General features: G+C 40.3%; 5 protein-coding genes across 5 annotated transcripts; all 5 read left to right on the top strand.

Moving 5' to 3' along the window:
* Positions 1–157: 157 nt before the first annotated feature.
* LOC133839343 (uncharacterized) lies at positions 158–996 on the top strand. Its single transcript, XM_062270803.1, has 2 exons — positions 158–472; positions 527–996. Exons 1-2 carry the CDS (start codon positions 214–216, stop codon positions 919–921), a joined length of 654 nt encoding a protein of 217 aa, XP_062126787.1. The 5' UTR covers positions 158–213; the 3' UTR covers positions 922–996.
* Positions 997–5,668: 4,672 nt separating this feature from the next.
* On the top strand, positions 5,669–6,995 carry LOC133837146 (uncharacterized). Its single transcript, XM_062267818.1, has 3 exons — positions 5,669–6,025; positions 6,156–6,361; positions 6,431–6,995. The coding sequence occupies exons 1-3, from the start codon at positions 5,784–5,786 to the stop codon at positions 6,781–6,783; spliced, it is 801 nt and encodes a 266-aa protein (XP_062123802.1). The 5' UTR covers positions 5,669–5,783; the 3' UTR covers positions 6,784–6,995.
* Positions 6,996–8,297: 1,302 nt separating this feature from the next.
* LOC133837773 (uncharacterized) lies at positions 8,298–9,835 on the top strand. Its single transcript, XM_062268630.1, has 3 exons — positions 8,298–8,738; positions 9,180–9,332; positions 9,401–9,835. The coding sequence occupies exons 1-3, from the start codon at positions 8,420–8,422 to the stop codon at positions 9,571–9,573; spliced, it is 645 nt and encodes a 214-aa protein (XP_062124614.1). The 5' UTR covers positions 8,298–8,419; the 3' UTR covers positions 9,574–9,835.
* Positions 9,836–10,622: 787 nt separating this feature from the next.
* On the top strand, positions 10,623–11,866 carry LOC133837965 (uncharacterized). Its single transcript, XM_062268880.1, has 2 exons — positions 10,623–11,217; positions 11,275–11,866. The coding sequence occupies exons 1-2, from the start codon at positions 10,899–10,901 to the stop codon at positions 11,790–11,792; spliced, it is 837 nt and encodes a 278-aa protein (XP_062124864.1). The 5' UTR covers positions 10,623–10,898; the 3' UTR covers positions 11,793–11,866.
* A 148-nt stretch (positions 11,867–12,014) lies between these two features.
* On the top strand, positions 12,015–22,515 carry LOC133836717 (salivary glue protein Sgs-3). The gene is made up of 5 exons (XM_062267309.1): positions 12,015–12,097; positions 12,149–12,508; positions 12,956–13,041; positions 13,105–13,802; positions 22,432–22,515. Exons 3-5 carry the CDS (start codon positions 13,023–13,025, stop codon positions 22,513–22,515), a joined length of 801 nt encoding a protein of 266 aa, XP_062123293.1. The 5' UTR covers positions 12,015–12,097; positions 12,149–12,508; positions 12,956–13,022.
* The last annotated feature ends 985 nt before the right edge of the window (positions 22,516–23,500 follow it).

The raw sequence follows: 23,500 nt of genomic DNA, 5'->3' as shown, positions 1-23,500 counted from the left end.
AGAAATAAACTAAATAGAAAAATTATATGAACACATCATAATAGAACAAAATGCAGCAGTAGCAGCAATCGAGGTAAATGAAACGCATTCGAGTGCATCAATTTACTATGTTCGAGACTTAATCAGATTATTAGCTAGTTAGTTTGCGTGGGCTTGTTTACAACTCTTCTCAGTTGATTTAGAAGTGCGCTACCGTGTAGAACAACATTAAAAATGCTGTTGTCTCGTCTCGTCTTATGTGTGTCCTGTTGCATAGGCCTTGGTCAGGCCTATAGCCTGCCACCTGCAGTGCAACTGGGCGGTGTCGTCGTCGCTGCTGTTGAGCAACATGCGGCACAAGAGATGGCTGTGGCAAGGCAGCGCCAAGAACGTGAGTGGCTGGAGCAGACAGCGCAGCAACTAAGCAAATTGCTGCAGAATAAATTGAGCGCTGAGCAAGTGGCCAGTTTCTTGGATACGTGGACAGCCGAAGGTTTGCAGACAACTTTCCAGCCAACAGTCTGTATTATCTTAATTCTCGCTATAGGTCGCGGAAAACATTCCAAGAAGTCCAAGAAGTTGCTGAAATTGCTTTATCCATTGTTGGGTGCAGCTGTGTTGGCCAAACTCATTTTGTTGCCCTTGATCTTGAAATGGCTAACGGCGCTGTCGGCTTCATCATTTGTTATGGGTAAAATAGCGTTAGCTACGTCGGGTTTGTTGGCATTCAAATCGATGCTATCGAATACGCATGCTCATGATCGCGTCGAGATCGTGCATTCATCGGCGCCAACACTCAAGAGTTATCATAGTGATCTATCGTCAAGTGGCAGTAGTTGGATGCCAATGCGGCATCCTTACATACCGCTTGCCATCACGAAGGATGCGGCTTATCGGATGCCACCGTTGAGCACTAAGGAAGTGAATAAGCCATTCCTTTAGAGCCGATTTGGCAATACAAATGTGTAGAGTGCTAGTGTTAATGTTAGACAATAAGCTAATAAAGCCGCCACATAACTTCAGCTTGAGCTGCGTCGTCAAAAGTTAATTAGCACATGCGAACGTAGTCAAATGATGTTACGTGGACCCAAAAGCCAAAACCGACAATGCGTCAATGAGACAATGCCTCAATGCGTGCACAGAGCCGTTATGCATAAAACGGTTTATTGCGCATGCGCGACAACAGACGTCAGACATCAGACAACCGACTACCGACGACCGACTGACAGCGGCCAAGACGAACTTCCGCAAGTGCGTGTTGCAATAAAAGGGGGGGCCAACAAAAAATGTACGGCTTATGTAAAGGCAAAGTCAATAAACAGGTCGTCACAAATCAATCAGCATGCAGCAGATGCAATGCTCGGCAATCAGTTGCCAACCATCAACAGCTTGGGTGGCCTCAGTGCACGAGGCAACACCCATTGAACATTACGCCACACAAATTATGATTAACTCTAAGGGCCATTCTCAGTAATTTCTTGTTGTCTTCTAATAATCATTGCATATTGCAGCATTGAACAAAGAACTGGCAACTAACCAAGTTGTTCCCTTGTGACTTAAGCAAGGGCTGCCACTGAAATGGAGAGACGAACATGAAGCCGGAGCTGTGGACGCAACTTGGCACGCAAGTGAAAGTTGTAGGGCGCACAGTTTATGGTAAAACACAACTACAATTGCAGGCAAGCAGGCAGGCAGGCAGGTTAACAAAAACACAACAACAGAGAAACAAACAACAACTGCAGAGTGACAACGATGTCGCATGCTAGACGCGTATCTAACAAATCGATCAACAACAAGGCGTCGCTCTGTGTCTCTGTGTTTTCGAGTCTCGTGTCTCTTCTTTCTAGGTAAAATGTTGAAAGTGAAGCTGCAAGCGGGTGTTGTCATCATGTTGCCTCGCATCGCATCTCCCCATCTCTCCGTTGACAACATTCTCAGCCGTCGTCGCGATGACTGCGCAATGTTTGCGGCTCTCACGAGATTACTTAACCAGACCATTTAGCATAGGCACAACGATAGCAACGACAATAGCACAAAACTACAGCTAGAGCTACAACAACTTGTAGTGTTTGTTGTTTGAACATTTGTGTCATTAATTTCACTTTCTTTCAGGCCTGGGCAAACGGCTCAAACAACACGATAGCATTGTCAATGCTAACCCAAACCCAAACCCTATTCGCTTGGAAAGTGAGTGCACTCCCACAGGCGTACTTAATCGATTTGGTTGGGCCTCAAAAGCCAAGGAAAATGTGCTCAGCTAGATCTTATGGCTCATAAGTCAATAGCTCAGCCAAACATTTGGCCACAATGTCAATGGTATATCGCAGCCAAGTGCCAAACGCGCTGGGCAAAGTGAATTGAATTTGCTTTGGGGTTGCCTTCATGTGCCCCGCAACTTATTGGCTTATGAATATTTTAACAACATATACGTAAACCCAAAAAAACCTAAAAACCTTAAAAATTGCCTGCTGCACTTTCTCAGGTAACTTCTCGTCTCGTGTCGTTTCGTCTCATCTCATAACGACGAAGACTACGCACAATATTGACAATTCATATTTGCGCAAATGAAAAGAAAATCAATTTCACCTGTTGGTATTTATGCGTTTAACCCAAAAACGTTCAAAATACATTTTTTTGTTGCCATTCGTTGCCTTTTCATCACACATACTTATTTATGTTTTTACTATTTTCCCCCCTCTATTTTTAACTCTTGCTCACTTACGAGCAGAACTCAACTAACTATGGTAGGTAAAGACTTGCTGCAAATTCCGCATCATGTGACCTCATTACAATGCTTATATAATCTCGCATGCATGTACTATGTATCTCTCAATACACAATTGGCATGCGAAACTTTAAATTAATGTAGCCAAATTCTTGCAAAAACGCAAATGGGTCAATAGAACGCACGCTGCGTAGTCAGACTCAGACTCGAGTTGGACTTCAAATTAAGCCTGGCTAATTTGAGAAGTCAACGTGCTTGGCAACGACAGCAAACACTGTGAGTGATCGTCAACAAAAATACCCTAAGTTATACCAATATATAATATATCTCTTAATGAAAATTCAGAACAAATTATCTATATATTTTTGAATATGTTTTGTATATTACAATTATAGGTTACGAACATATCAGACATTCAGGCTGATGTCATATAAATTATTATATTTATCAATACAAATATATCTTTAAACCTGTATTATATACATAGTTTTAGAGTAGGGTATAAATATGTCGATAAACAGCCATCGACAGCAATGGCCACACCTTGAGTCTACTCAGAGCGTCTGACGACGTCGAAAGTATGCGGCCCAATTGGTTTATGGCCACTTGTTGCGGTTAATTGTGTGACGCCAGCCAGCAAATTGCACAAACACACACTCGCCAACTGAAGCTTATTGATTTCATATAGAAATGTAAAGCCAAACATCCATATAAACATCAACATTGATGTTTTGGCAAGGTTCGCCCGCGCCCTGGACTCGCTGCGGCTGTCAAAAACGCATTACAAGAAAGCAAAAGAAACATGAAAACGGAAAAGAAAAACAAAAACAAAAAGTATATGTTTAGTACTAAAGAAGAAAGGTTAGCAACATTGACAGCTGTCCAGTAAAAAAGAGAAATTATTTATGATTGGCATTTAGAAATTTGGTTTGATTTGACATTTAGCTTGGCAATTGATAACTGAATTACTTTTGACTTTTTGTGTGTTGGTCTGTGTGCGGCAGCAACATGTTGCAGGAATGGGCGAAATCAGGTTCCAAATTCAGTTCCACTCCCATTGCGAATTGCGAAATTAACCAGAAAAAATTACATAACTTTCACTCATGACGATGACGCTAAACGCGTTGCGTCGTCGATGAATGAATGCGAAACTGGACCGCAAAAAGTTGTAAGTTGTGATCAAGAGACTGCTGGGGTAAAATAGGGTTACCAAAAGGCATGGTGAGTTATCATCAATGAATGCGTGAAGTCAAGTCAAGTCATGAGCTCTTCGAATGTGGCAACCAAATGAAATATTTAGCATGCCGCGAGGTGCAATAAAGCCGGCTACGGCTGGCTATGCTAATGAGCGCAACAAGTGAATCACTAGTCAAGATTGAGACCAGGTATTTGAGGTATGCCTAGCGCACTTTCTTTTTCTTTCCATCTGCAGCTGTTGTTGTTGTTTGTTGTTGTTTTGCCGTTTTAGGCTGCTAAAACAATAACCGAAAATAACCGAAAATAAAGGCGCGTCACTCATACGCAGCGTGTTGCCAGCCGACACCCGTGGGTTCAGCTAAATCCACAGAGCAATAACAACCACACAAATGGGTACAACATTTAGTGTCGCATATCGTTGTAATATAAATGAAAGTGAGTGAATTGAGATTCGTTTTTTTCTCTCTTTTTCTTTTTATTTTGGTACTTTGGTACTTTTGAATGGATTGTCTTTAATAAGCTGGGATAATAAAAAATACGAAAAAAGCAATTTGTATTATTTCGATTATATGGTCGGCGTTTGTATAAAACTTGGGTTTTATGTTGCACTGTGACAATAGAAATGTCATATTAATTGTGTAGAGGAAACGTGACTGGGAAATCTTTGATGACGAATCTATTACAGACGTTTTTGAGTTCACAGCATTAAAATGTATTTTAATTAGCGAAAAGAAAATCAAAAACTTTACTTCTAAATTCGATAACAAATTCCAATGCCAATGGATTTTTTTTTGAGCGTGTCAATCAAATCTAACAGATTCCAATTGAAAATGATTAGCACTCTCTACCATCTACACTCTCCTCAACAAATTACACAACCCAAAAAGAAAAAAAAAACCGAGGCTCGATAATGATCGCAGAGGTGCTAAATAATATTTCACCATAGCGCTGACCAAAAAGGGCAAACACAAGATGACCCATTTAAGGCAGCAATAATGGCAGGCTCGAAATATGCGGCAACCGGATTAATAAATTAGCAAATTGCCGGCTTCGATATTGCGATACAGTCGCGAGTCGGAATGAAAGTGGCTCAGACCGTGGGTAAATAACATGACAACTCGGCCGCTTGGGAGGGCGTGTGTATCGATGCGATCTTTTTCTTCTTTTTTTTGTGTTGGTCCATAATTACCTGAGCTTGAGCCCATGGGCCAGCCAATGATGCCAATTGTTTGCATTACGCGAGCCACATGCTCGCTCTACTGGCCAAGTCCAAGTACAAGTTTCTCTCCGCGCACACTCTGACGTCGACGTTGAAGCTGAAGCTGAAGTTGACGGATGACGACAACGCGAGCATCGACGCAACGTCGGCATCGGCATCGACATCGACGTTGGCGTCGCTGCCGAAATAAAAACTCACAGTCAGCGCGGAAGAAAGAAGAAAGAAATGAACATATTCACTTAACAAACAAGTTGACTTTATTTTTTGATGTTGTTGCTTGGCCCGTTTGGGTCGTTGTTATTGTTGTGTTGTTGTCGGTGTCGATTGTTGTTGTTCCCTAGATTTTATGCATGTGCTCAGTGCCTTTTTCGCGTCTTTTTTTTGGTAGCTTCCGCAGTCAGCGACAGCGTCTGCGGCTGCGTCTTGGCGGCTTTTGTTTAATTTACTTTTAAATTGTTTTGTAATGCGTGCGGCGACTGCGACGTCTGCCGCCAACGGCAGCTGCGCAGCTGCAACAAAATCGCCCAATATAAAAGGCTAGACGTCGACTGACTTATACATCAAATTCATCTCAGCTCTCTCAAGCTCAACAGAAGCAGCAGCAGCTCGACAAGGATTAAAACGCGTCGCGTATTCTTAAAAAACAAACGAAATTAACCGAAAATGAAAGTGTTTGCCATTGCCTGTGTGAGCCTCTTGGTGGCCAGCTGCGCTTGGGCCGCTCCCAGCGTACAAGATAACAAAATCGAAAGTGATAACACATTCGGTCGGGCCGCTCGCTACTTGGGCGCCTGCCTCGAGAGCGATGACATGGCCACCTGTTTGGCCGTCAAAGGCATTACCGCATTGAATCGTGCTGCCAGGAGCAACAACATTGAGCTGGTCAATGGCGTAACCTTCCAGAGGTGTGTGTGTTTTATTTTGTGAAAGTGTTGAAAGTGAATTTCTTATGCAAAATGCACTAGAATGTTATGCAAAGTGAAAGCGAAACTATACAACAAGTTCTAAGTTGTGTTTCTTCCATGTTCGTTGCAGAGATCCAGCCAACCCTGTGCAGCGCAGCGGCAAATCCCTCAGCGAACAGGATATCTACGCTGAGTTGCCACAAAACTCCGAGGAGCGTAATGGCCGTCTGGTTGATTTGGCCATCTCCAGTGTGAGCGACTTCCTGACCACCCACAACCTGGAATTCAAAATGCCAGCCGAGACCACCCAGCAGGTTGCTCGTGCTCTCGATGAAGGTATGTTGTAATGAATACAAGCTTCCCATCTAGTTAACTAACTTCACCATCTTCTTATCAATTATTTAGGCCGTGCCAAGATCAAGAAAGTGATTGGCCCCGTCGCTTTGGCTATTGGTGCTAAGCTCTTTGCTGTCATTCCTCTGGTGCTTGGTTTCCTCGCTCTGTTGACCTTCAAGGCTGTGATCGTCGCCAAGCTTGCCTTCTTCCTGGCCATCCTGGTTGGCGGCTCTCGTCTGTTGGGCGGTTTCGGCAACAAGTTCGGCGGCAACTCATACAGTGGCTACAACGCTAACACCTACTCCGTGCCCGCCAGCGCCAGCTGGAGCTCGGGTGCCTCTTCTGGCTATCCCTATGCTCGTAGCATCGACACCGATGCCCAGCAGTTGGCCTATGCCGGACAGCAGCAGGAGCAGCAATAAGCGCTTGACACTCGAATAGTGTGAAGCCTTTTGGGCTGAGAATGTGCCTTCAATTTGAAATATCTAGAGCTTAAGTAATTTATTCGAAGACGTTTGCTTACTTAATTTATTGTACTAAAACTACATATTATTACACACAATTCAAGACATCAGCAAAATAGTCAAGTTGAATGTTTGTCATCAAAATAAATGCGATTAATTCCATAAGATAACCTGTTACTACAATATTTGTTGATGGATGTTAAGGTTAATTTGCATCATTTTCGACCAGGTCACATACAGAGCAATTAATTAAACTGTGGCATGACTTTCCCATAACTACTTTGCAACTGGTTGAACAAGTATGTGAACTTAACACGTGAAGCAACAAGTTTGCTCTCTCAATTAAAACTTTTGGCCAGGTTCTACAGAGTTTTGTCTTCTTCCCAGCCACATGTGGTGAACACACTCACAAATGGACGCCCTTGTCTTTGCCACAAAGTTAATTGATACGAGTGTGTGTGTGTGTGCTCGTAGTTTTGACAAAATGCCACGCCTTGTTATTGAGGTGTTTGCTTTTTTGTTGGGCCTGTTTTCGGCTGTTTGCCTTGGCATGTTAATTGTTGTTTACAGTCAGAAACTTTCTACTTATGCGCATAAAAATGTCACTTGACGCGATCGAAAAGATATATGCGAGCATGTGCTACAATTCAGCTTTCTTTTGCACAGATTTGTTAGAGATTTAGAAGCAATTGAAATAGAAAACGAACAAACGAACCTACCTACCTACGTACCTATCTGTCTGCCTAACAACGACACTTGACTAAAAGAGAATGAAATCGAAAGCGTTGAAAGCAGCTATCGATGCGTCTCTAACTGGGCCAAAATGAGCATTAAGTCACCACATCTGAGGCATACCAAATATGTAGAAGTACGTTCGACAGTTTTGGTAAGCATATGCATATAATAATCGCTTTAATGAAATTCAATGGTATGGCTAATATGAGAGACAAAAGACTCACTAAAGAATCTGGCACAGGCAATGTTCATAAGCAAATGAAGTCACGTCCCCAAACCAGAGAAGCTAACAGAGGCGTGGCTGTTGCATGCCAATTACGATCGCCTAACGGTGTGCCGGCCAACTTGTGGCCGAAGGAAATTGGGGCATTTACTTATATAAAAAAAAAACACAGTAACAAATATATACAAAAATCATATTCAAGCCATTGAAGACATCAGGCACCCAAAGCACCCGATGCCCGACGATGAACGTCCGACACTTGGCGACTTCCCTTTCGTTTGGACGTGGGACGTGCGACGTGCATGGAAATATGGTCAAGAAATTGTTGGAGTAGCATACGCATAAAATTTGCATAAATTGTTTACAGTTGTTACTCTTACTGTTATTGTTGTTGCAGTACTACGTATTTTTCGTTGTTTTTTCTCTTGGCCAGCGCGATTTCTAGCCACTAAATTGGACACAGGCGCACGTTCAATTCGAAAAAAGTATAAAACAGTGGCCCATTGCATTCAATTAATCACAAAGCAATTTCCATTCACAAAGCCAACAGCAGTGTGTGCGCTAAACATTGTGGATACCAAAGGACTATCATATCAATCAAATACCCAGAACTTTAAAACAAAAGTGCCTAACAAAATGTGCGCGAAATTCGTTTGTGTTGTGCTCGTGGCCAGCTTTGTGTGCGGCGCTTTTGCGTTGCCCTCGCAGGATAACAGCGAAAAGGATTTAGTCAACATGATCAACAAACTGGATAATGAAGATTCGGTCTCACTGTTCGGCGGTCTCCGCATCGATCGCACGGAAGCAGGTCGCAGCTTCGGATCTTCCAAGGGAATTGAATCATTTGAGGATCGTGCTGAACGTTATCTGGAGACACATGAACTGAATCTTTCGTTCTCAGGCGATGAACAAGATGAGAATGCTGAGAATGTATACAGCGGACGTGCCATGGAGGGTGAGTAATCGCCAATCGGCCATCTACAATCGACAACACCGACCAACCGACAACAAAACTGACAAATTACTGGCAACGTCTCGTCCATATAAAGTGCCAACTTTCACTTCAACTGTAGTTTGTGCAACAACTACAACGAAATTGTTGCCAACGCGGCGAGTGGCAGAAGCCTGCTGCTGCTGACAGCAATTTTTGTTGTTGCTAGCACTATGTTATTTGCCACAAAATGTTGAGTGTTCGGCCTAAGCTGACTGCCGAGACAGACGCCGGAAATTACGCATACGCCGGGTGTACAAAAGTGTCACTTTGTTGGCGTCGCGTTGGTTTTCGTGTTGCATACTTTACAGCCATGGCTGAAAATAACACATCAACTTTATGACGATGGTCTACTTTTAGGCTGTTCACTAATCATTGTTTGCTTTGCAATTTGTTCGCTTACAGAATCACGCAGCAAGCGTATGAAGAAGATGCTGCTGCCACTGCTGTTGGCTTTGAAACTGAAGAAGGCTGTCGTCGTCAAGGTCATGTTCACCATCATCAAGTTCATCTCCCTGAAGGCTCTCGCCATCTCCTTCCTTGCCCTCATTCTGGCTGGTAAGTTATTCAGCAGACCAAGGTCATTTGATTTGTTTCGAAAATTAATCAAATCCTTGAATCGCCAGGTGCCACCTTCTTCAAGGATCTGTTGGCCAAGAAGAAGGACCACATCACCACTGCCTACATCACCGGCAGCCCATTGAACGCCGAGATTGTGCACTCCGACTGGAACCGCAACGGTCAGGCTAGCGCCGCCGATTTGGCCTACAACCATTATGGTCTGGCTCAGCCCTTCTAAGCTGAAACAACACACATGGAGTTCACTTCACTCTCTTGCACAATCTATCCATCTGTCTATCAAACATCATCTATATTTCCCAATACTTATCCCCACCTTTAACTCTGCTGCACTTTCCTTACCTTTCGAATTTCCCCACAAAGACTTCACATTCTCTCCATGGCTTAATTCGTTGTAGTGTTGTAGTCAATAATTATTTAGTTGTACTTAGTTAGTTAGCTGCGACATACCAAAAAAAAAAAAACTAAAAAAAAATGAAAAACGATATCCGAACAATCATCCACGACTTGGCTAGAACAGGACAATGCACTCGGAACAATGAAACTATTTAGGCTTGCGCCATATTTATTGCACAATCAATCATGCTCTCTATGCAGACATGTAGCTCAGGTTTATCACAAGCAAAAAAGAAAAGAAACAAAAATAACAATTAACGACAAACAAACAAAAAATACTTATGTCTGCTAAAGAGTTTAATTACTAAGTATTTATTTACATAATTTATAGCAATTGAATAAAAATGATTCATGAAATGCAAATTTAATTTTTCTTTTCTAAAGATGTTAACTGTCAACACAACTAAGAGATACACTATATAATACAGAGATAATCTCTTCCTCAAAAAATACAATTCATCCACTCAAGCTTAAAGAGTGTGAGCTAAAGAGTGCAAAAGCAAGTTTATTTAAGCTCTCAGCCTCTTAAAGAAAGTAACGAAGATAAAGAAGGCAAAATTAAGAAATTAAGATGAAATAATCATTAACAATGAATAGTTAGTTTGTCCAAATTAGGTAAACAAGTCTCAGTCGACAACTCACTATGAATTTATTTGCAAATATTTATGTCCAAGGCACGCGACATTTAGCTGGCTTGTAATTATGCAGCGTGTCTGTGAATTTTCTTCATTTCAGCTCAGAGAATTCATTAAAAGGGGGAACGAAGTCCCTTAGTGACAAAATTAGACTCCCGTTGCGCTACGGTGAACGCCGTGCCACAGAGGAAAGCGAAAGTGCCGCCCATTTGGCTGGCTGGGTGGCTTGTTGGCTGAATGGTTAGCTGACTGTCTAGTTGGACGCAGCTAACCGAAGCTGGGAAGAATTTCGACCACAAATCGTGGGGTAATTAGAAAAAGTCAAGACAGCAGCAAGCAAAACCTAAACGCGGCAATGACTTTGGGCCGCTGTGCGTAGTGAAAGGGAAATGGGTATAAAAGGCAAAGCCATAAAAATGAGTTGTTGCAGTCGGACAAGTGTTCCCCAGATCATTAGACGTACTTTGTTCAACACCAAATTTACGCTTTATTCACCATCATCAACATCATCAACATGTTGCTATTGAAAACCTTGGAATATCTGTTTTACCTCGCCTGGTTCTGTTTTCTATGCAAATACGCCCAGGCTGCCAGTCTTCAGCCTACGGAGCCGGCACCAGTGCAAATGGAGACTTTGCAACCACCTCAGAGAGCGCCATCAATGAATATGAATGAGTGTGAATCCTCAGTCTTCAGTTGGATGTGTCTCAAGATAGAATTTGTTAAGATTATGGAACGCTTGGCTGAGCAACAGGAGTTAAACGTATTACCGGGAGTGAGTGTTGTTAAAGACGAAAATGCAACCGAGTTGAAGACTTCCGAACTGATGGCTGGTAAGATTATATTGAAGGATTATAGTATAGATAACTTATGATATGCACATTTAACAGAGGTAGCGCGCAGTTATCCCAGTGACCCGAATACCAGACTCAATGGATATATTCTTGCCAAGATGCAGAATCTACTAAAGACACGCTTCCTGCGCTTTCGCTTAATGGACGATTCAAAAATAGAAGAGGGTCGTAAGCACAAATTTGGCAAAAAGGGAGGTCTGGAAGCTCTAGTAGCAGCTGGTGTTATGATGAAGGGTATGCTGATGGCTCTGGGGCTTGGAGCCATTGCCATGATGGCAGGAAAGGCGCTAATGACTGCTCTGATGGCTCTAACACTTTCCGGCGTCCTTGGCCTGAAAGGCTTAGCCGGCGGCGGCAAGTCTACAACTTACGAGATTGTCGCCAAGCCCATTTACACCTCTAGCCATTCCCACTCCGTTAGCCATGAGGATGGTCATGGACACAGTGCACACTTTGCACCTGCCGGAGCCGGAGGTAGCGGCAGCGGTTATGGATATGGTGGCTATGCCCGCTCACTCAATTTGCCGAGTCCGAGCCAACTGCAAGCGTTGTAGAGCCTTTGGGATTAATCATTATTATTTATTCTAATCTTAATATTTATATAATTTGTAAACCTATTTATTCTATTTGTCTGCACTAAAAATACTTGGTGAACAAAAATTAAATAACTTTTATTTGTATGTGGTAGCGTTTCCAATCGATATATTATAGTAATTATCGTATTAAAAACATTTTCCAGATATACTATAAATATGAGTATATTAAGCTCTCGATATCAGTTACAAAATGTTCAAGCTCTTGTTATTCGTTTGCTTGCAATTCTTGTTAATTTCTTTAGTAACAAGGGTTGAAGGTCAAAGTAAGTATATTCTGACATGCAATTCATATTCTATTGATCCCCTTCTCTCAGGCTGCCACCCTATTGGAATATGTCAAAAAAGTTGTGAAGTGGAAATTGGCGCGACCAAACCCTGTCCATCAACTACAAAATGTTGTTTGGGATTGGGACAGAAATAAAATTAGAGAAGTTTAATCGAATTTTTGGAAATATTTATAGCATGTCAAGTAACAGTGGATCAGTTAAAATATGTGACGACGTTGGAAAATGGAAGAGTACAAGACTAACATCCTAATAAACAATTCTTTTCGAATTACTACTACAGACATCTAAGTTAACTTAAAAGTAAATTAATTGTAAAGAATTCGAAATAAAATTTCAACAACATTTATTAAGTACATTGATTATCTTTTTAAAAATCATTCTGAACAAGTAAGTAATTTGTTATCAATATTTAACTCAATACGGTATACGTGTGATTCGTCGTATCTATGGTTTTCCAATTTCAAACTATTTATTCTTAATTAACACAGTGTTAAGTTTTACATGTACGTCATTGCTATCGACTTAATATTTAAAATTATTTATTGCTGATCAACTTAATTAATTATATAATTTTTTTTTTTGTTTTTGACTAGAGCTAATCAATCGTAATTATAAAACTGCGTTGCCATGGTGACTTATCATTTTTTTTCTGACTTGGGAAGTAACACGTAAAAAATTTAGAATTGTCATTTAATATATTTTTATTCGTATTAACGAATTTATTAGCATGTTAAAATAGGTCAGTGGACTTTTTAATTTTGCGCAGAAATCGTACCAACGAATTTTCAATTAACAAATTAATCAATTTTTAGTTTCTCTTCTAACCCAATTTAGGTGACGAATCATTTTTGTTTATAAAGGCAGACAGATGCACTAAAAATTCAGTAGTTCTATCACCACAATGAAAGCGACTTACACTGGTAATATAGAAATATATATATTTTTACAACAGCTATGTAAGTTAGTTTCCTTTTTGCATACAGTCATATTTCTGGTGCTCTGCACACCATGGATTTATTCGGCGGCAGCTTCGGCAATTCCAGTGGAAATAGGAATAGTAAATGATGAATACCAAACAACTGAAGCAGGATTGACTGATTCCATGGATATGGAATCAAATGTTACTGCCAACAAAACCGAAGAGGATGTGGAGCAGGCACTAGCACAAGAATCTGAAACCTCTAACGCTATTGAGCCTGAAGTTCGCCCAACGAAGCGTCCAAAACGTCCTAATTCTAACAAACGACCAGCTGCTGGCGATCACAAGCCCCATCATCACAATCCCATGGCACTACCAGCATCCTGGCCATACTATCCAATTCCATATCCAATGTCATATCCACCTTGTCCATATCCGCAGCCAATGTTTTACCCAATGCCTATGTATTCACCATACTTTTTCCCATCCCAAATGCATACTTTAGAAAAGAAAATCCCCGCTAATGCTATGCAATCAGATGTCGTCGATTCTGCAGAGTCAGGAGAAGAAATCAGTAATGAAGAGCTGCTCAGAAATGCCAATTTGTGGAAAAATCGCTTCGAAAACAAGTGGGCAAACAAGACAACCAACAGTAGTACAACCGTTAAGCCAACTAAGAGATTCATCATTAGAAATTGGGTAGCTAACAAACTCAATAAGAAAACTACAACTACAACCACTACAACCACAACAACAACTGCAGCCCCTGTATAATATCGTACTGTTAATATTTATTCATTGTATCAGCTTAAATTAATTTATTTTTTATAGTATAAAAATAAAAGTAATTTATGAAACAAATAATTTTTGAAATAGATTTTCAATACCTATAGTGAACAAAAAATTATTAAAAATGAATTGGTTTTAACAAAACAGAATCGACATTTAGCAAAGTATTTTAAATGTACAGTATTATATCTCTTTTTTACTCTAATAGCTATACTATACTATATATATATTCATTAATACGAGTATCTATTCGTCGGTGTCTCTATAGCACATTTTTTACCGCAAAATCTTTATTTCAGTCCCATCATTAGCAAGTTTAAAATCGCAACTGGAGGTCTTTTATTTATTTATTTTTAAAAAATTAGCAAATTGGCGAATTTATAAAATGTTGCTATTTGTTTTATTAATAAGAACTGATACTATTTAAAGCATTAATATGAGAGGAATACTGTTTAGTATTCTTTGAGCAGACATGAAGCACAACAGTAAGCATACATTTAAGGCATTTTAAACAAATAATACAAATTAATTCTCTTTTTAACAGTTATAATCTTACTACTGTATTTTACAAATATTTGGACATTAAATCATTCATTATGGCAGGATTCATCTACACTTAAAAATGGGATCAACGCATTACAAGAAAACAATAATTTAGAATCACCAACGGAGAAGCGTAGATTCATCCACCGAACTGAAGATCATCCCTTCAAATTTCTTTTCCGAAGAAAATGGGGCCATAAATGGAAAACAACAACCCAGGCAATAGATCCTACTGATCCATCTGATCCTACAGAGCCAACAAAACCAACGCATCCTACAAAGCCAACAGTTCCTACAAAACCAACGCATCCTACAGATCCAACAAATCCAACGCATCCTACAGATCCAACAAAACCAACGCATCCTACAAAGCCAACAGAGTCAACAAAACCAACGCATCCTACAGATCCTACAGTTCCAACAAAACACACGCATCCTACAGATCCAACAAATCCAATGCATCCTACAGATCCAACAAAACCAACGCATCCTACACATCCAACAAAACCAACGCATCCTACAGACCCTACAATTCCAACAAAACCAACGCATCCTACAGATCCAACAAAACCAACGCATCATACAGATCCAACAAAACCAACGCATCCTACAGATCCTACAGTTCCAACAAAACACACGCATCCAACTGATCCAACAAAACCAACGCATCCTACAAAGCCAACTAAGTCTACAGTTGCAACAAAACCAACTCCTGCTTCAAAGCCAACAAAACCTTCTACAAAACCAACTCATTCTACAAGGCCAACAAAACCAACCCATCCCACAAAACCAACAGAGTCTACAGAACCAACACATTCCACAAAACCAACTAAGTCTACGGTTCCAACAAAACCAACCCATTCTACGAAACCAACCCATTCTACGGAACCTACTGAGTCTACGGTTCCAACAAAACCAACTCATTCTACAGAACCAACTGAGTCTACGGTTCCAACAAAGCCAACTCATTCGACGGTTCCAACAAAACCAACCCATTCTACGAAACCAACTCATTCTACAGAACCAACTGAGTCTACGGAACCAACACATTCCACAGAACCTACTGAGTCTACGGTTCCAACAAAGCCAACTCATTCTACGGAACCAACCCATTCCACAGAACCAACTGAGTCTACGGAACCAACACATTCCACAGAACCTACTGAGTCTACGGTTCCAACAAAACCTACCCATTCTACGAAACCAACTCATTCTACAATACCAACTGAGTCTACGGAACCGACATATTCCACAGAACCTACTGAGACTACAGTTCCAACAAAACCAACTCATTCGACGGTTCCTACAAAACCAACCCATTCTACGAAACCAACTCATTCTACAGAACCTACTGAGTCTACGGTTCCAACAAAACCAACTCATTCTACGGAACCAACCCATTCGACAGAACCAACTGAGTCTACGGAACCAACCCATTCCACAGAACCTACTGAGTCTACGGTTCCAACAAAACCTACCCATTCTACAAAACCAACTTATTCTACAGAACCTACTGAGTCTACGGAACCAACACATTCCACAGAACCTACTGAGTCTACGGAACCAACCCATTCCACAGCACCAACTGAGTCTACGGAACCAACACATTCCACAGAACCTACTGAGTCTACAGTTCCAACAAAACCAACTCATTCGACGGTTCCTACAAAACCAACCCATTCTACGAAACCAACTCATTCTACAGAACCTACTAAGTCTACGGTTCCACCCATTCAAAACCAACTCATTCTACAGAACCTACTGAGTCTACGGTTCCAACAAAACCTACCCATTCTACGAAACCAACTCATTCTACAGTACCAACTGAGTCTACGGAACCGACATATTCCACAGAACCTACTGAGTCTACAGTTCCAACAAAACCAACTCATTCTGAGTCTACGGTTCCAACAAAACCAACCCATTCTACGGAACCAACCCATTCTACAGAACCAACTGAGTCTACGGAACCAACAATTCCACAGAACCTACTCAGTCTACGGTTCCAACAAAACCAACTCATTCGACGGTTCCGACAAAACCAACCCATTCTACGGAAACCAACTCATTCCACAGAACCTACTGAGTCTACGGTTCCAACAAAACCTACCCATTCTACAAAACCAACTCATTCTACAGAACCTACTGAGTCTACGGAACCAACCCATTCCACAGAACCAACTGAGTCTACGGAACCAACCCATTCCACAGCACCAACTGAGTCTACGGAACCAACACATTCCACAGAACCTACTGAGTCTACAGTTCCAACAAAACCTACCCATTCTACGAAACCAACTCATTCTACAGAACCTACTGAGTCTACGGTTCCAACAAAAACCAACCAACATTCTACAGAACCTACTGAGTCTACGGTTCCAACAAAACCAACTCATTCTACGAACCTACTGAGTCTACGGTTCCAACAAAACCAACCCATTCTACGAAACCAACTCATTCTACAGAACCTACTGAGTCTACGGTTCCAACAAAACCTACCCATTCTACGAAACCAACTCATTCTACAGAACCAACTGAGTCTACGGAACCAACACATTCCACAGAACCTACTGAGTCTACAGTTCCAACAAAACCAAGTCATTCGACGGTTCCAACAAAACCAACCCATTCTAAAAAAACAAACTCATTCTACAGAACCTACTGAGTCTACGGTTCCAACAAAACCAACTCATTCTACGGAACCAACCCCTTCGACAGAACCAACTGAGTCTACGGAACCAACACATTCCACAGAACCTACTGAGTCTACGGTTCCAACAAAACCTACCCATTCTACGAAACCAACTCATTCTACAATACCAACTGAGTCTACGGAACCGACATATTCCACAGAACCTACTGAGTCTACAGTTCCAACAAAACCAACTCATTCGATGGTTCCTACAAAACCAACCCATTCTACGAAACCAACTCATTCTACAGAACCTACTGAGTCTACGGTTCCAACAAAACCAACTCATTCGACGGAACCAACCCATTCGACAGAACCAACTGAGTCTACGGAACCAACACATTCCACAGAACCTACTGAGTCTACGGAACCAACCCATTCCACAGCACCAACTGAGTCTACGGAACCAACACATTCCACAGAACCTACTGAGTCTACAGTTCCAACAAAACCAACTCATTCGACGGTTCCTACAAAACCAACCCATTCTACGAAACCAACTCATTCTACAGAACCTACTAAGTCTACGGTTCCAACAAAACCAACTCATTCTACAGAACCTACTGAGTCTACGGTTCCAACAAAACCTACCCATTCTACGAAACCAACTCATTCTACAGTACCAACTGAGTCTACGGAACCGACATATTCCACAGAACCTACTGAGTCTACAGTTCCAACAAAACCAACTCATTCGATGGTTCCTACAAAACCAACCCATTCTACGAAACCAACTCATTCTACAGAACCTACTGAGTCTACGGTTCCAACAAAACCAACTCATTCTACGGAACCAACCCATTCGACAGAACCAACTGAGTCTACGGAACCAACCCATTCCACAGAACCTACTGAGTCTACGGTTCCAACAAAACCTACCCATTCTACAAAACCAACTTATTCTACAGAACCTACTGAGTCTACGGAACCAACACATTCCACAGAACCTACTGAGTCTACGGAACCAACCCATTCCACAGCACCAACTGAGTCTACGGAACCAACACATTCCACAGAACCTACTGAGTCTACAGTTCCAACAAAACCTACCCATTCTACGAAACCAACTTATTCTACAGAACCTACTGAGTCTACGGAACCAACACATTCCACAGAACCTACTGAGCCTACAGTTCCAACAAAACCAACTCATTCGACGGTTCCTACAAAACCAACCCATTCTACGAAACCAACTCATTCTACAGAACCTACTGAGTCTACGGTTCCAACAAAACCTACCCATTCTACGAAACCAACTTATTCTACAGAACCAACTGAGTCTACGGAACCAACACATTCCACAGAACCTACTGAGTCTACAGTTCCAACAAAACCAAGTCATTCGACGGTTCCAACAAAACCAACCCATTCTACGAAACCAACTCATTCTACAGAACCTACTGAGTCTACGGTTCCAACAAAACCAACTCATTCTACGGAACCAACCCATTCGACAGAACCAACTGAGTCTACGGAACCAACACATTCCACAGAACCTACTGAGTCTACGGTTCCAACAAAACCTACCCATTCTACGAAACCAACTTATTCTACAGAACCTATTCAGTCTACGGAACCAACACATTCCACAGAACCTACTGAGTCTACGGTTCCAACAAAACCTACCCATTCTACGAAACCAATTTATTCTACAGAACCTATTCAGTCTACGGAACCAACACATTCCACAGAACCTACTGAGTCTACAATTCCAACAAAACCAACTCATTCGACGGTTCCTACAAAACCAACCCATTCTACGAAACCAACTCATTCTACAGAACCTACTGAGTCTACGGTTCCAACAAAACCTACCCATTCTACGAAACCAACTTATTCTACAGAACCAACTGAGTCTACGGAACCAACACATTCCACAGAACCTACTGAGTCTACAGTTCCAACAAAACCAAGTCATTCGACGGTTCCAACAAAACCAACCCATTCTACGAAACCAACTCATTCTACAGAACCTACTGAGTCTACGGTTCCAACAAAACCAACTCATTCTACGGAACCAACCCATTCGACAGAACCAACTGAGTCTACGGAACCAACACATTCCACAGAACCTACTGAGTCTACGGTTCCAACAAAACCTACCCATTCTACGAAACCAACTTATTCTACAGAACCTACTCAGTCTACGGAACCAACACATTCCACAGAACCTACTGAGTCTACGGTTCCAACAAAACCTACCCATTCTACGAAACCAACTTATTCTACAGAACCAACTGAGTCTACGGAACCAACACATTCCACAGAACCTACTGAGTCTACGGAACCAACCCATTCCACAGAACCAACTGAGTCTACGGAACCAACACATTCCACAGAAACTACTGAGTCTACGGTTCCAACAAAACCTACCCATTCTACGAAACCAACTTATTCTACAGAACCTACTGAGTCTACGGAACCAACACATTCCACAGAACCTACTGAGTCTACAGTTCCAACAAAACCAAGTCATTCGACGGTTCCAACAAAACCAACCCATTCTACGGAACCAACTTATTCTACAGAGCCAACGGAGTCTACGGAACCAACACATTCCACAGAACCTACTAAGTCTACGGTTCCAACAAAACCAACCCATTCTACGGAACCAACACATTCGACAGAACCAACTGAGTCTACAGAACCAACTCATTCTACAGAACCAACTGAGTCTACGGAACCAACATATTCCACAGAACCTACTGAGTCCACAGTTCCAACAAAACCAACTCATTCGACGGTTCCTACAAAACCAACCCATTCTACGAAACCAACTCATTCTACAGAACCTACTGAGTCGATGGTTCCAACAAAACCAACTCATTCTACGAAGCCAACACATTCTACAGAACCTACGAGGTCTACGGTTACCACAAAACCAACTTATTCTACTGAAGCAGTTCCTTCTGCAGAACCTTAGAGTTCACGGTTTTAACAAATCCAACTCATTCTACGGAACCAACTTATTCTATAAATCCAACTCATTACACTGCACAAACTTTTTCTACAAAACCAACTGAATCATTCTAAAGAACCTATGGAGTCAATCATTTAAAAAAAACAAATTTTAACCAAGAACTCATGAAATTATTGTATTGAGAGAATCAACAACTGACTTCACGTTGTTTGTTTTCTTATTAGCAAATTTAGCACTATAAATTAAAAACAAAACTACTATGTTTATTTTATTAATGAAGTCGCAACCTTTTTAAAGACCCACGCAAATCGCGAATATTTCAGTTATCATAAATCCACCATGAAGTTTGTTTGCTGCAGTAAGAGGATACACGGTTTTTCTTTAAGAAGCTTAAAATTACCTCCAGTTTTTTGCAGTAGCTATTGTTTTTCTGGGCGCACTCAGTATTTGTGAAGGAGTTGAAGTATCAAATCAAGGCATAACAGAAGAATACGAAAAAACGAATATGATTAGTATACTACAAATGGATGATTTAATTAAACGTAATGAAGGAATTACAAACAATGAAAATCAAAAGTTTACTGATGATGGTTTTAAGCAACCGCTTAGAAATTTATTTAAAAAGAAACGAAAAACAACTGCGGGAATAACTACCACAACAACGGTCCTACCACAAACAGAGTCAACGGATACGACTAGAACAGGCTCCTCCCCGATACCATAAAATATATTATATAAAATTATAGTTTTATGTCAATGTAAATGGTTAAACATTAATGTAAAAAACTAATAATTAAAATAAACACAAAAGTCAAAAAATAATAATTTATATAAATACTACAGTAAAAAATTTATAATTTGAATAAAAATTAATTAAAGACACCAAGAGAGTATTTTTTTTAATAAACAACTCTACGATAAGGGCATTTTAATGCATTTTGTAATATTTTGTCATACGAAAATCAGCATGGAAATAACCAAATTAATCTCACTATACCTATTTATTGGTTTTATTTAGATCTTATCAGTAAGACTAACACTACCCTAATACTACTGTGGGCAAAAAGTAAGGTGAATTTGTTTGTAAAATGAAAAATCTTTATTTATTCTTCTAAATCAATATCATTCCCTTCAAAGTAATCCCCTCCCGATAAAATTCACTTATGCACACTTTTTTTCCTATTCTCGAAATATGCCAAATAGTCCCTTTCAGTATAGCCATCAGTGCCTTCTTCGATTTAGCTTTTATCTCCTCAATCGACTCGAAACGCATTCCCCGAAGTGGTCTCTTCAGTTTTGGGAATAGTCAGAAGTCACACGGAGCCAAATCAGGCGAATACGATGGTTGTCGAACGATATGCCTCGAATTTTTGGCGAAATGGTCAAGAAAAACGTGTACAGAAATTGGTCGTTTTTGGTACCAAACGAGATTTGACTTTTCGTAGGCCCAAATGGTCTTTCAAAATGGTTTTCACAGATCTTTCTGATATTCCGATTATATCAGTAAGGTCTCTAATAATCAACCGACGATTTTTGCCTTCACTTCATTGACGTGTTGGACATGTGTTGACGTCGATTGTCGTCCGAAGCGCTCCAAGTCATCAACACGTTCTCGAGCCTCTTTGAAGTCTTTGTACCACTTTAAAAACATTTTTTTTGTGACATGGTAGAATCACCAAAGGTCTTCCGCAACATCCTCAACGTTTCCACAGCCGAAATTTCATTCAGCAAACAAAATTTGATGGCACTTCTCATTCAGACATTGTAAAAAATCGAAAAATGCACTCTTGGTCGTTTGGAAAACACAAGCGTAAATATATTTCTGATAATGACATTCATATGAAATTTGGCCCAGATGTCATTAACAGTCTTGCCAACTTAAGAAAAAAAGAATTAGGCCGAATTGTTAGACCCGCGAAGTTTAAATTGAAAATTCACCTTACTTTTTTGCCCACAGTAGTATTGTTGCTGAAGATTCATAGCAATTCTGTTAAAGTTCAATTAAACATTCCATGTTGTACATCAGTATAACGGTTATAATTTACCAAGTTTGCAAAGGTGACTTCAAGTTGTTTTTTTTTTCTAATTTGCAAATTGATCACTATTAAAATAAAAACTGAACTACTAAGTATCTTTTATTAATAAAGTCGCAACATTTTTACAGTCTAACGCAAATCGCGAATAATTTAGATACCGTTTCCTGCTGCAGTAAGAGGATACGCTATCCTTAGTTAACTTTCTAACAGTTCTTCTTGACTTTCAGCAGTAGCTATTATTATTCTGGGCGCTCTGCTCTCTGAAGGAGTAGGTATTAAGGAATTATTTGTCGATCCAAATAAAGTTCGTATATTAACTAAGCCCAATGAGGAATATACAACAACAAAAGTAAAAAGTTTACTGAGAATATTCCAAATTAACCGCTTTGAAATTTATTGAAAAAGAAATAGACATCAACAACAACAACAACAACTACTACTACAACTACAACAACGCCTTCTACCACAGCAATAATAGCTCTACTACCAACATAGTCAACAGTTACCAACAATAGCTACAACAAAATAAATTATTTTATATAAGCACGGCTTTACGTCAATACAAATTATGAAATACTAAAGTAAAAAAAATAAAAATCAAACTACATACATATGTAGGTGATGCAAACGATGCAGAAGTATCTTTTTGTGTTTAACGTAATGCAGTTGTACGATATAAAAAATATAACAATTAATATATATGTATGTACAACAAAGATACTTTAATTGTTTTTGGTTTATTTTGTATACGAACTCAATCGACATCACAGTAATTGAAAAATTCCTTTTAATTGTAAACCCTGCAGTTTTATCATATATCTTTAGTCTGTAACATTTCAGTATATTTTCTGTTTAAATAAAAACAGAAATAAATTATGTCTTGCATACTTTTAGGCAGCAGTTAAAATCTCTCTTTGTATTACTCATTGTGGATAAGTGAATCTCTGGCACCCAAAGTTGGTAATTTCTTGCAGTTGAAACCTGGTTGATTGCGACTTCTCGCCTCAGTCGGTGCTCAAGACTTGCCGACAAACGTTTGGCCGTCGTCGCGCTAGGGAGTATGTGACAACAACAAAAAACAAACAATACTAAGACAACAGACAGCAAAGATAAACAAGAAGCGCCAAAGTCATAAGCCAAACCCCACGCCAAAGCAAAAACCCGCAACTGTAAAAGTGAAAGACGGCAAAGAGACGTCGCGACGCGTCGTAACTTGACAAGATTAATTCTTAATATGAATTTCGTGAAATTTGTTGCTGTTTGCCGTGCAAACAAGCGAAAGTGAATGTGGCAAACAAACTGCAACTGAAACTACAGCTAATTAGACGTCACGCTACACCAAATTTTGTTGAGTGAGAATAATGCGTTAATTGTGATGAATGTGCGTGTGTATTTATATATGTATATATCCCTGTGTGTGTCTCGTATATGTAAGTCAATCAAAATTTATTAGTGCGAGATCTGTAAGTAAAAGTTAATC

Source organism: Drosophila sulfurigaster, chromosome 2R (genome assembly GCF_023558435.1).
Source record: "Drosophila sulfurigaster albostrigata strain 15112-1811.04 chromosome 2R, ASM2355843v2, whole genome shotgun sequence".
NCBI classification, from domain to species: Eukaryota; Metazoa; Arthropoda; class Insecta; order Diptera; family Drosophilidae; genus Drosophila; species Drosophila sulfurigaster.
The sequence above is the reverse complement of the archived record's forward strand: the minus strand, read 5'-3'. Positions and strand labels throughout refer to the sequence as shown.

Bases quoted from the DNA above. Each gene is read 5' to 3' on its own strand.
- LOC133839343 (XM_062270803.1), top strand. From the start codon at position 214: ATGCTGTTGTCTCGTCTCGTCTTATGTGTGTCCTGTTGCATAGGCCTT. The intron at 473-526 runs GTTTGCAGACAA...TTCTCGCTATAG, and splicing joins GGATACGTGGACAGCCGAAG to GTCGCGGAAAACATTCCAAG.
- LOC133837773 (XM_062268630.1), top strand. From the start codon at position 8,420: ATGTGCGCGAAATTCGTTTGTGTTGTGCTCGTGGCCAGCTTTGTGTGC. The intron at 8,739-9,179 runs GTGAGTAATCGC...GTTCGCTTACAG, and splicing joins CAGCGGACGTGCCATGGAGG to AATCACGCAGCAAGCGTATG. The intron at 9,333-9,400 runs GTAAGTTATTCA...TTGAATCGCCAG, and splicing joins CCTTGCCCTCATTCTGGCTG to GTGCCACCTTCTTCAAGGAT.
- LOC133837965 (XM_062268880.1), top strand. From the start codon at position 10,899: ATGTTGCTATTGAAAACCTTGGAATATCTGTTTTACCTCGCCTGGTTC. The intron at 11,218-11,274 runs GTAAGATTATAT...CACATTTAACAG, and splicing joins GACTTCCGAACTGATGGCTG to AGGTAGCGCGCAGTTATCCC.
- LOC133837146 (XM_062267818.1), top strand. From the start codon at position 5,784: ATGAAAGTGTTTGCCATTGCCTGTGTGAGCCTCTTGGTGGCCAGCTGC. The intron at 6,026-6,155 runs GTGTGTGTGTTT...TGTTCGTTGCAG, and splicing joins AATGGCGTAACCTTCCAGAG to AGATCCAGCCAACCCTGTGC. The intron at 6,362-6,430 runs GTATGTTGTAAT...TCAATTATTTAG, and splicing joins TGCTCGTGCTCTCGATGAAG to GCCGTGCCAAGATCAAGAAA.
- LOC133836717 (XM_062267309.1), top strand. The intron at 13,803-22,431 runs GCCCCTGTATAA...AAAAAGAAATAG, and splicing joins CAACCACAACAACAACTGCA to ACATCAACAACAACAACAAC.